Source organism: Tauraco erythrolophus, chromosome 12 (assembly GCF_009769465.1).
Source record: "Tauraco erythrolophus isolate bTauEry1 chromosome 12, bTauEry1.pri, whole genome shotgun sequence".
NCBI classification, from domain to species: domain Eukaryota; kingdom Metazoa; phylum Chordata; class Aves; order Musophagiformes; family Musophagidae; genus Tauraco; species Tauraco erythrolophus.
Genome location: NC_141476.1, coordinates 14,299,719 through 14,313,149, shown reverse-complemented (window position 1 = coordinate 14,313,149; position 13,431 = coordinate 14,299,719). Strand labels below are relative to the sequence as shown.

Below are 13,431 nucleotides of genomic sequence, written 5' to 3'. Positions count from 1 at the left end.
GTGGCTCACTGGGATTTTCTTTTTACATTTTAAAAAAAGTCACAGACACTTTATACAGGCACATGCACCTACAGTCACTCAGAGAAAGTGGTTAGCAGAAATTCATGCTATTTCACACTATATTCACACTATTCTACATTTTATATGTATTTACTTACGTATTTAATTGCAATTTACTTTTGAGAGCGTTTTTCTTTGTTTAATTTTTGTTTAGTGTGTTTAAGTTAAGAGTTCTTGCTTCTTCTAAAACATACTCCATCTACAATGGAATGCAACAAAACCTGGTACGCTCCACTGAAAATGGGTGCCTTTACGGAACAGTGAAAGGTACTGGCCAGAGGAGGAATGTAAACCCATGTTAACTGAGAAAAGAAGATTTTATCAGAGGTCATCAGTCAAATACTGCTTAAAAATAAAACCAAAAAGTATTAAAATGATTCCTATGTACAGATAATAAAAAACCAAAACCAAAATAAAAACTCACCAAGAGACTGAAGAGAATATGGCAACTAGATTTAAATGAAGTAACCACCTTTGTCTTTGTGGGCAACTTTTTCTTCCCCAGTTAAAGCAGCAAGAGAAAATCCCCATAGTAGAAAAGGTGATAGTACTAACAGATCTATAATGAAGCCTGTAGGATACATAATTGCTAAAAAAAGTCTGGAAATTTTTAATTATCATAGAAATAGTGTGTTCTGAAACACACTGGCAGACTTAAGTGTAGTAAGTGGTAAGTGGCTGCCCACAATCAGTAAGGGTTTCTGGAGGGCTAATTGTTTCTGAAGTATTGATAGCAGTTAATGGAGATGGAGCTGATTAGCAGCAGAGGCATACTCCAGAAAGAACAGTCACCTTCACGTGTTTGATGAAATCTTCCATAAATACTAGTATCAGTATCATCTGTTTAATACCATATCCTGCAGCCTGTCTAAACAGAAATAGGAAAACCTTGCCTTGTTCTTCTGTTAGCTTGCTCAAAATTTGCTCAGATGTCATACTACTACACACAGTATTTAAACATCAAACCCATCTGAGGGAGTTCTTTAAATAATAGCATTTTTCCTACCAAATGCATAGTATGTGCATCAAATATGGTGATGTGCTAAAGCAGCTCTAATAGTAGGGCTTGGGCTTAGTTACTCATGATAATGAGTAACCCAAAAGCTCTTCTACAACATGTAAGATTTTCTGTATAGATTAAATGCTTATTGTTTACGACTCAAGTATCATATCATTGTATATTTAATTTAGCCAGAGTTAAACATTTTTGGTAGAGAAATGGAAATTAAAGGAATTAAGACAATCTAAAAATATTACAAGTGTCTTATCGCTGTTAATTTGCTATTGCTACAACTTATTTTTAACATTACTGGAATAGATCATGAAGGAGGGAAGGAAATATTGTCTTTTACTTTGCTTGTTAACATGCTTCAGATTTTGTAAATAGAATTTTTTGTAAACACATTTTTTGTGTTTTTTTTCATAAAGTAATAGAGAAGGAGAAAATGCGGCAAGATGCATTGTATCTGAATGAGAAGATGGGGCTCTACAGCATGAAAAAAACAATTAAGATGGATGATAATTGTCACTCTTGTTCTAAACTATGCAAATTCATTTATACTATGTTTGCAAGATTGCACTGAAGGAGAAGTTCCCATCCACGATAATCATAACTTCAACTTGCAAATGACCAAAACATGAGTTAGGGATGCTGAGGCCTCCTTCCACAGTGTGTTAGTTCTTCACATTGGTGACCCAATCCTAATCACCGTGCCTGTGTTATTTATGACCCTGTCAGCACAAACTTCTCTCATCCACGGGGGGTGGAATGGGGTATGTGTGTTAAAGAACCCCTTCACCTTCCAAAATGAGAAAGCGTGGGTTAGATACAACTATACAGATTCAGCTTCTCAATTCCAGTGTCCCTGTGCCAGCCAAGAGAGTGATAGCCACAGAAAGTCCAAAGTGACATTGATTTTTATTAAATATCTTTTCTATATTTCACCAATATGCCCCATCACAAAGAAAGGAATAAAAGACTTTTAATGACAGGTGGACTGATAGTTTTATGTAAGAAAAAAATCTAACTAAAAATTATAGTTGCTAAACATTTTTCAACTTTTTAAAAACTATATATATATATCACTCTCTCTCTACACTCTTTTTGAACGTTCTATTTACTTGTACAGCAGAGTATAAAAGCCATGTCACTGCCTGTTCACTAACACCCATTTATAAACAAAACACCATTGAGGGCAGCCTAAGGACGGTGTTAACTTTTACTTGGATAAAAATTTCTAGACATTGATTTGGAACCAATTAAGTTTTCCAGAAATGTTTCTTCTACCTCCCCAGGCTAGCAGCTATAACAAAAAGAGAGACGTGCGACAGTGAAAAAGCAGGCAGAACACAGCAGGGGCATAACCAGCGCATATAGCAAATGTCTCAAGAGATGTAACACCAGTAGAGACGATTTGAAGTATGACCCAGAGACAATCTAATCACATGTACAAAATGCAGATGACAGCTTCATCCAGGAATGTAGGGAGCGATGATCTTTGACCGAAAAAGAAGATATAAAGCCCCTACAAAAAAAACCACTAAATATTACCTGCAAGCAGCAGCCTTAGCCATATCCCAGTAAAATGGCTGTGGAAAAACAAGCGACCAATAACTCTCACCTCTGCTTACATCTCGTTATGCAGTCCCAGAGTAAAGCAAAGGGTGAGGAAGGGGAAAGAAGAACCACCAGAAACCAGAGGGAGGGACACCGGCGAGTTCCACATCGAGAGCGACTCGTTCCTCTCCCTTCTCCTCAGCGCCGGACCAAGGCTGCCATCTGGTGGGACTCACATTCAGGCCAGCGTGAAAACAGCGCTTTTCTTTCTTAAGGCCGCAATCAAGGTTTTTTTCATCCCATGCAGGATGAGGAAATGCAATCCATACCAAGTTTTGCAAGACATGACGAGTAAACATATGTTGAAACTTGTATTTGCCTCTGGGGCACATTTTCTTCAGTTACAAAGCCCATTTCATGTGTGCATGAGACTCAAGTCAGCAGTTGGCGACTGCTCTCACTTTAACCATTTCAGCACCTTCTCATCACTCACCATCTCTGGGTGTGCTACCAAACCTGATATGAGTCATGCTCTCCATGTTCTACATCGCTCTCCTGGATCTTCATCCACTTCCTTTAAAGGGACTGGCTCTCAGGCTGCAAGTCCCCATGCAAATGATTCCGTCATAACAATTTTTGATTCTACTACTCCTTTTATGGGCAGAGAAGTACGTTAAATAAACTAAGATAGAAGTGATTTATTTTAAAAAATCTATTTTGTCAATATTTATCTGCTTTATTAAAATAGTCTGTCATAATTGTTAGGTTATGTTAACTATCCTGAATATTCTTCAGCTTTCCAAGAAGAGTATTTCCTGTCTTTGCAATAAGACAATACTAGAAAATAGCTAATTCAAGGCCTCTTGCAAATAAGATTAATTTTATTTAGCTATCTAAAGTGTTAATCTGCAATTTATGGGACTTCCTTTTTGCAAACAGTGTAACCGTGTATTCTCCAAACATGTATGTGCCTTTTGTAATCACAAACACCTGCAGCTAAACTGCACTTGACTAGAGCCATTTTAATTCAGTTCTTCGGTATGACTCATTTCTACTGATTGAACAAGGATATAGGAGAAACAGGGAAAGCAGTTAAACTCATTTCTCTTCTCACTCTAATTCCAGACACAAAATTCTTCCTTCATCAGTTAGCAGCTGGGAAAAGCTGCAACAGAATGATGATGATTTGTGTCATTAAACCTTACTTCCCATGCAAGTTAGGAGTCAGCTTGAGCACTTGTCGGTGTTTGAGCTACAGCATGCAGCAATTCAGCTGCCCTGTCCTGATCCTCATTAGGTAAGAAGGGTTGTGTGATTGAAACCACATGCATTAAGGTAAGTGTCTACCATGTGGTATTACATACTACTTCATCATGAAAATGCAGATTTTCAGCTGCTCATCACTGCTTTCCTATCTGACTCACATTGCAGCCGTGTGCATGTCAATTCAAGCACCTTTTTAATCTCGGTTGACCCTGTTATTTCTATGTGGTTTTTAAATAGCAGATAAATTAAAAAAAAAAAAGAAAAAGCTTCAAATATAGTTTGCACAATAACCCAGAATAACTACTTCTGCTATCCCAAAGAGTTTCTAAATTTTAAAGCTCAGATAAAACAATAATCAACAGACATTAACATAACCCATATGTTCAGGGAGTGATCTGATCCTAGCCACTGGGCAGAACTTCATTGTAGTACCACTTTTCCTTAGTAAATAAAATCGCATTAAAAGCTAGCTATGTAATTGTAAACCTAGTGGGTCCTAAACAAGTGAATGACTAAAAATAAGTTTAGCTCAGCAACAGCTGTTAAGAACCTAGAATTACAAAAGCGAGAAAGCACTTCCCAACTGAGGTCAGAGCTCAGCCACATTAAGTCCAACCGCTATGGATCAAATGGACTGTATTGCAATGGAAATGCTACATAAATATGTCCAGGCACATAATATGTTTTCCACAAAGTGTGAGAGTGCAGCTAACAAACATTTAGGGCAGCCTGAGGCTGTACCTTCCTTTCCCCACCTTCCAACCCTGCACACTTGTTTTAAATGCTAAGCTGCATTTCTTAACTTTTTGCTGCCTAGTATTTTTATTTCTTTCCTCTTTGATTTCCTGTCTCTTTTTTTCCCCCGTCATTTGTAACATAAAACAAGGCCAGCCTCCAAAAGAAAATGCACAATTAGAAGCAGGCTAACAAAACTGGTTACGGCCTTCAGCACTCTAGTAATCTTTTCAGTGGAAAAGCTTTTAAGTTTTGCTGTTGCCTTAATAATTTACTAACAAGTTAATTTTACAGTTAATTAGTTCCAGTAAAGTCAACAGAACTCCATGGTATTCATAATATTAAACAAATAGAGTATCTTCACTATATCAATTTTAACTTTTTTTTTTGGTGACATGTTGGATATAGTACTTAAGAACTGACAACAGGGATTTGATTCTTAGAAGAAAAATGTCTTTAAAGGCAGCCTATATCATTCTTGGGTTGGCTCTATAAATTCTTACAACTTCATAGTGCTCCACTGAAGTCAATACTCACACAATCAGGACAATCTGACTCACTACATGAGCCTACTTCCTTCCTTTGATCAGGCAGCTACACACTGCATGTATATTTTTGAAGCCAGAAATCTTTTTCCAATCATGTAAAGTAGTAATGTTCACTTCTGAAGCTATTACAAATCCTAGAAAACAAGTATACTGGATACAGCATCCAGTTATGAAATAGCACCAAAAATAAAGATAAAAACCAAATTTTTATTAATAAAGCTAATGTTTTTAAATAATGATTAATTATCTAAAGAAGATAAGTATGAAATTTGGTCAATTGATTTGAGATTACTTTTCCTTATATATTTTATAACTCTATTTTACCATCTTACAAGAAAACCAGTAGTTTTGGCAAAGAAGTCCTAGTAAAGTGATCAAACCCTGTGACTCCCCACTTCCTTGGTCACTGTATCCTATCCCGTACTTATTGCACTTTTTCACCCTCTGAGTTGTACCAAATAACTCTTTGTAGGGCTGTGCTAAACATAATATTACTGAAATAAAAATTAATCTCCTTTTGGGAAAGCTATTTTTAGCCAAAATTCACAGAATGGATCAATACAGTATTGGCACAACAGAGATGGTGGCAAATAATGGTGAAAACGGGCACACGTAACTGAGAGGCAAAAGTGTTTAAAAGTAGCTTCACTGCAAAAGCCACAATATTGAGAAGCCTCACTCCCGAATGGTTTCCTGATTTTAAAAAAATAAATCTGATATGTTGAAAGTAATTATTTCCTGGGTATATTTACGATGTTCCATTTCACATGTCTAAGGTCATGATATTAAAGAAAAAAAAAGACAACATCAGTAAAAGTAACAACTTTGCTCATAATTGTATTCCGTAGTATACCACATCCCTTGGGAAAGGAACGGACAAGCGTCAAACAATGTGTGAGGCTTCAGTGAATACTTTAAACCACGCACTCTGTAAAGAGCCCAAAATGTAGAAGAGTTCTACTGTCTTCATCAATCACTTAAGACATTAAGAAAAAAATTCCTAACAATCTCCCTGCACCCCAAATACGCGCACACCAAGATATGACAGTAAGCTTTTCTCTTTCAATGTATGCACCCATGGAGCTGGTTTTGTAAATAATTTTTGTAGATACTGAACTCAGGTATTACATTTGTCTTCCTTCTTGCTATATAGACTGGAGTTTCAATAGTTTCCCTTCCCCAAAAATCTCCAAAAATAATAGTTACAAATTGTCAATTTTTTATACAGCAAATTTATCAGAAAGCAAGTTATTCTTCCAAAGTTTAGTGCAGAAACATGATTGCAATTCAACTCTCCGATGAAACACGTAACTCTTAAAAAAATGACAGTTCCAAATTAAAGTTTTAATCTAAGATATTTAACATATTATCTCAGTCAACATTAGCACCAGTACTCATATGCCTTTATAGATTACAAAAATACTTCCATCTCAGATTGGAAAGGAAAGCTGAAACGAAAACCACCTAGCTGTTACAGCGGAAGACAAAAAAAAAAAAAAGAAAAAAAAGATTTAAAGAAGTTTCTGTCCACAAACTCAGTTTAAGACAAGTCATAAACAAAAAGTCAGAATGTGCTGGAATCCAAATATAAAAATGCTTGTTTGGTTAGTTCCAAGATCTATAGATTTATTTCTTCATGACAGAGACACTTTTCAGAGAGATTTGCTCTAAAAGTGATGGCAAGTCTGTCACAGAAATAGGACAGCATTGCATACTCAGTAAGCAACACGGCAGAGTATTTGGAGACAGAAATGGAAAGTCACAGCACCACAAACTTGGTCATGAAAGACATCGAGAACTCCAAATTTCAATTACTAGTTTTAAAAAGCTGAAATACTTCCTGACTTAATGCTATGTAAAAACATAAAGAAGTGACTAGCAAGATTTCGTCCAGCCTAGAGGAAGCACATTATAAATCCACATACAATAACAAAAACTGGAAAATTTCCCATTCCCCTGCACATTTGTTTTGAAAAATCAATGTGCCAGCCAGCTAATTTCATAGTAAGCAAGCGTGGATGAATTGACACGGTTCCCTCTTGCTCTCAAATCTTTAGTTCCTTTCTTGCAATTTTCAACATCAAGAAACTGGGAAACTGCCAAATCGGTAGTTTCTAGAATTTGATGGCTCTCAAGCCTTCACTTGTTCAAGCACTGTTCCATACTAGCTCAGGTAGTGAATGGTCATTAGATCAACAGGATCAGCTAAATTCCTCAGTATTCCTGCTTCTCAAGAACAGCTTAACTTGGTTCACACAGGAACTCTGCTGTGGTGCCCTCTAGTTATCAGACATTTGCAGCAGTCATGCTAGTACTACTACTGGCATTTTTTTTTTTTGCTGCTGTAATCTTGATTATGTATGTTGGAGGGAAAAAAGAGCAATAGAAGCAAGTGAAGCATTGTAAGCTTGAGAATTCAATTCACTTTATCTTGTAGAGGTACCAAACTACGCAGATACAAAACACTGACAAAATGGAATGGCAGAATTTGTAAACAGCTATACAAGGTAACTGGGAAGATTAACTTCGAATAGTAACTAAATTTCTTGGGTTTTTTTTTCAGAAGCTTTTTCATATCTTATCAGATTATATTATTTTCTGTTATAAGCTCTAGAGAAAGCAAGCAGATAAGGTTTCAGATGTCCTCTTCATAGTCAGTAAAGTAGTTAAACCATAGAATTCCCAATATCCATTAGCATTTGAGAGACTGAAATTAAGAGTTCTTCCCTCTTTCACTCCTTTCCATGAACTTCAAAATTCTAGCTAGTTAGCACTGTGTGATTAGTTACACGTTGTCTTCTATAAAGTTATGCTATCTTCTATAAAAGGGGAGAGAGTCCTTTAGTGAACTATTACTTATTTCCATTTTGTAATTTATCCTCTAATCTATCCCCAATATAAAAATACACCATGCCAAAAGTATTTACAGCAGCTTTATTTAAAACAGGATAGCATCAGTAGGTAATTTATGAGAATAAAATACTCACTGGCAGTCATTAAAACATCATTTAAGACTAATAAACAAAGTACAAATATATAAAAGATCTCAACATCTTTGACAAGACAAAACAATTTGCGCTTATCACCTGAACAAATGCGCCGTGCTTTTACTGAGCAAAGTACACAATAACATTCATACAACACACGTAAATTTAGCTTCAGCACTTGAGAAAACTTCATGTTATACTAAGGTTATGTGAATAATTCCACCACAAGTTTGTTAGATAATATTAATGTCCTTGATATTAAGTGTGTTTACCCATTGTTCACATTTAAAAGTAAAATATCATTAAGTTGTTCACATTTTAGTAATAATTTATTGAAGCAAAAAGATTAAGAACTTTGCCTCCTGGCTGTGAGTAAAAGTCACCACCACTCAATTATTTATGCTCATCCCTCCGTTTTAAGGGGGCCTGACTATAAGGCCTTACACAACATCAAAGCCTTTTACCTGCATCATAAGTGTTGTTTAAACACCAGATAAGGCCTTGCTCAGGGCTTTTGCTGACTTCTGACGTGATTGAATAATTTACATTGTTACTGCACACTTTTTATAGTATAGATTCCTATCTTGCTATGATTAGCACCAGTCCTTACTCATCAGTCACATTTTCATGAAAATAAAACAACTGAGAACCCATCAGAACACAACTGTTTCAAGAATCAGACAATGAAAACAGTAATAAATGCATGATGCAGTAATGCGGCGCAACATTGCACTTATTAGGCTGAGAAAAATTATGTTTATTCAGCTCTAGTACTCACAAAACCCCACAATATCAAGCACAGAAAAAAAATTTAGAAAACTTCAAGTATATTCCTCATAGATCTAAATGAAATGTTCACCATTTTATTTACTACACCCACCAAGTAACAGCTGAGTCACAGACAGCAAAGAACTCGAGTCAACCACATCTTGCATTCATCATACCAGCCATGCATCAGGTTGCTACTCAGCTTCTCAAATCAAAAACCCAACTGAAATTCCGCTGATTGCAAATATGATGCCCTTTTTAACAAATGAGATTTTGGTTTACAAAATAAGAAGGTAGCAAAAGTAAAAATTATATAGTTGGTTGGTTGATATATAGGTTGAAACACATTTAAGAAGATACGAAGCACACCTAAAGTTGGCTTAAATATTTTTATCTCCTTGTAATTTAGCACAGGCCCCACAGTTTATACTAAGCGATAACCTGACTCTTTATACCACTCTACAACCTAATATGTAGTCCTTAAATATAAATGGATATCACAAAAACTATGACAGCACATATTATTCTCTGCCCATGGAAGAGTTAAATCTCAATATATCCTTAACCAATCGATTTATCTTTCAGTAATAAACAATTCAATGTCAACACAAGTCAGTCCAAGTTTCTACTGCCCCTGATTAGCGCACTCAAACTGTCACATACTTACTCGTAGCCAAAGTCTACAAGGCAAGATTCTAATTTGAAAATTTTCCTTTCACGTTTATCTTACTGATTGAAAATATTTACCAAGCACACATCCACATATACAGTGGTGACTATATAACCAGTCAGTGTAAATACTCCAGTGGTTACAGAAATCTTTATTTCCCAGTGTCATGTAAATTGCATTAAACTAATCCTACAATGTGAAACAATTCTCTGCATCTCAGTGACACGCCGGATAACCTGGCCTACCACCAATAGAGATAAAGGGAGGAACTTTGAGAGTATGAGCTTTTGGAATTGTGGATATTTATTTAACATCAAATTCCAAGGTAATTTTACAACGTCTGAAAAAAGGAATTGTTTTATCTCCTAATTGGAATTCTCAAGCATCCTAGGATATTAAATAAAAAGATGAAATTAATTCCTCAAGAAGAGAACAATGTCTGCTCTAAACTCTGACTAATTTAATGAAGATTTGCAGGAAGACAATGGTTAAAAATATTAGCAAGTACGACTGAATGTATGTCAAAGAAATTGTAGATCAGTGTACAATATAGACAAGAATTTGGAGGGGAGGAGGATGGAACAGGACACGCACAACAAAAGGCAAATCAAAGACTAGTAGACAAGTAAATTCTGCTATTTTCCACACTTTCCCTAAGGTCAATTATATATTTGTAACAAATCATGCCATTCATTCACAATACTCTAACACTTGGTAACATAAATTGTACTCTCAACATTACCAAGAATTGCCATGAAGCCTTACAAAGAAATACCATGAAAAAAAAGGAATTTATATTCATAGAATCACTTAGGTTGGAAAAGACCTTTAAGATCACAGAGTCCAACCATTATCGTAACACTTCCAAGTCTACCACTAAACCATCTCCCACAGCACCACATCTGCACGTCTTTTAAATATGTCCAGGGATGGTGACCCGAGCCCTTCCCTGGGCAGCCTGTTCCAATGTTTGACAACCTTTTCAGTGAAGAAATTTTTCCTAATATCCAATCTAAACCTCCCCTGGTGCAACTTGAGGCCATTTCTTCTTGCCCTATCACTTGTTACTTGGGAGAAGAGATCAACACCCACCACCTTGCTACAACCTCCCTTTGGGTAGTTGTAGAGAGCAATAAGGTCTCCCCTCAGTCTCCTTTTCTCCAGGCTAAACAACCCCAGTTCCCTCAGCCGCTCCTCATAAAACTTGTGCTCCAGACCCTTCACCAGCATCATCGCCCTTCTATGGACACACTCCAGCACCTCAATGTCTTTCTTGCAGTGAGGGGCCCAAAACTGAACACAGTATTTGAGGTGCAGCCTCACCAGTTCTGAATACAGCGGGATGATCACTGCCCTAGCCTTGCTGGCCCCACTATTTCTGATAGAAGCCAGGATACTATTGGCCTTCTTGGCCACCTGGGCACATTGCTGGCTCATACTCAGCCAGCTGTTGACCAACACCCCCAGGTCCTTGTCCACCAGGCAGCTTTCCAGCCACTCTTCCTCAAGCCTGTAGTGTTGCATGGGGTTGTTGTGACCCAAGCACAAGACCTGGCACTGAGCTTTGTTGAACCTTATACAACTGGCCTCAGCCCATAGATCCAGTCTGTCCAGATCCCTCTGTAGAGCCTTCCTGCCTTCCAGCAGATCAACACTCCTGCCCAACCTGGTGTCATCTGCAAACTTACTGAGGGTGCACATGATCCCCTTGTCGAGATTGTTGATAAAGATATTAAACAGAACTGGCCCCAGTTCAATATCACAAGAAGAATAAAAAAATAGTAAAATATATAAAACAAAGGAACAGTATGTGCCAATTCCCCATCCCTCATTAGATTTGGGAGTCAGGAGGGAAGCTCACAAGTCTTCCTCATCCTGCCCCTTCATCTGAAGATTTTGTTTCTAGTTTTGAGGATGTTCCAGGAATAGTAGGAGAATAGTGGGAGATATTTAAAAATAAGCTAGTTTCCAGGTACTATGATGCTGTTAATTTAATCCTACATAAAAATGAAAAAAAAAAACCAAAACAAAGAAAAAAAGACTTTACATGATTTCCTGACAAGCATCCAGCAAGAAATATAACATTCATTTACTAATAATTCTTTAATTCTTTAGCTTTTCAAGAGTATCTCTCAAAGTACAAAAACAATATAGGTTAGCTTTTTGTCCATACAGGTGTCATGCTTCCTGTCATGAGTTTATTTGTTTTTTTCCTACATGGTAAATAAACAATATAACAATACTCTAGCGAAACCCTAGTGGACAACAGCAAGTAAAAAAATCATCAGGCTCTTAATAATAGGCTCTCATTAACACAGCTGAAATAGTCTCAATGCCTTCTCAACACCCTGTTCCTTTCATGAAAACATCAAACAAGGTGCTAAAAATTACATGGTCAGTGGCAGTTTTCACAAAAACATTGTCCTGAAGTGTAAGTATTTGTCCACATCTACCATTGAAAAGCGTAATACTTTTTTTTCTCCAGTACAGAGAAAATGTTTTTTAAATAAAAAGTCAAAACTATTGACTTTGTAATGTCTCCCAGAGCACAAATGTCAGGAGAACACCAGCCTGCACAGTGCTGAAGGGTACTAGTAATAGCATCGCACAAGTATAGCAACAGCACTGGGAGATTAAGACATTTGCCATATGTGAAGGATTCCATGAGTACAACTGGTGCACTGCTGAAGGGAACAAGAGTTTTTCCATTGCCCATCCCCCATGACACCCTGTCCCATGGTCATCTCCTAAAAACTCAAAACCAAAATAAAAAGTTATTTCCTTTTTTTCCTTCTCTGTTGTTAAATAATGCAAAATTAATGCAAACAGTTACAACAAACAATTATTTTGCTTAATTTTAAAACTACATCTCCTAATATTGCTGTCTACTAAACTCTTAGAAAATTAGAAGTAAAGCTTACCAAACTTTTTCTTCTTCCATTCCTCCTCTGGCACATTGGTTTATTACAGTAGGGCTACTCATGGCAAGTGCTGAGCTTTCAGAATTCATTTTTTTTCTACAAAGGAATAGCAACATCAAAAAACATGAAAAATGCAATATAAGTGAAGAACATGTTTACTAATTCAGTAGAAAATCAAAACTTTAAGAAAAGAATTTTTAAGACAAAATACAGTATGTTTTACTCACTTAAGTAAATGCCCTAAATCAATGGGATTAATTGGATGAATACATGGAGAAGGATTTGGCAGTTCTGTGGATTTGCTAGTTATGCCAAACTCAACACTGATTGTCTGTTGTTTACTCTTCTGAACACATGCCAAAAGAGTTGATGTCAGCACGCCTGTATCCAGGGCTATGCACAGTGTCAGTTATGGTAATTCAGAGCAGCAGTCACAGCTAGTGTTGCCATGGAATGAGTCACACAACATTGGGGAGAAAATTTCAATTTCTGATATGTAAAGACTTACAGGAGCTTTTTAGCATATTTTAATATACAATCCATATTTTAATAACTTAAGATCACGCTTTGCTAATTTGCAGAAAATAACAATTCATTCATGGCTGAAGTCACCCTCAAAACCAGCACAGACATATTCCAATGCTGGCAATAGCAATTCCCAAGCTACAACGCTTCCAAAAACGTATATATAGCCAAAGGTGCTTCACGTAAACAACTTGCACAGTAAGAACAAATGAAGTCTCTAGATAAGGCAAGTTAATTTCACCATGAAATACTCTTATTTTTTGGTAACAGGTTCCACAACGTTAACATGGAACTTAAATCTAGAGGTTGTTCTTTTCCTTTCTTTTAAAAAAGAGAGAGGGAAAAAATACAGTTTTAGCCATCAAAGTCATCTTATTTGACTTGATTTGACTCC

At 36.6% G+C, this 13,431-nt stretch overlaps 1 protein-coding gene across 1 annotated transcript in view; it reads right to left on the bottom strand.

Moving 5' to 3' along the window:
• Positions 1 to 12,601, bottom strand: part of ARHGEF3 (Rho guanine nucleotide exchange factor 3) — a 118,576-nt gene extending 105,975 nt beyond the window's left edge. The window contains exon 1 of the mRNA XM_086618897.1: positions 12,513 to 12,601. Within this exon, the coding sequence (XP_086475023.1) occupies positions 12,513 to 12,601 (89 nt within the window). The remainder of the gene's footprint in view (positions 1 to 12,512) is intronic.
• Between the last annotated feature and the right edge of the window lie 830 nt (positions 12,602 to 13,431).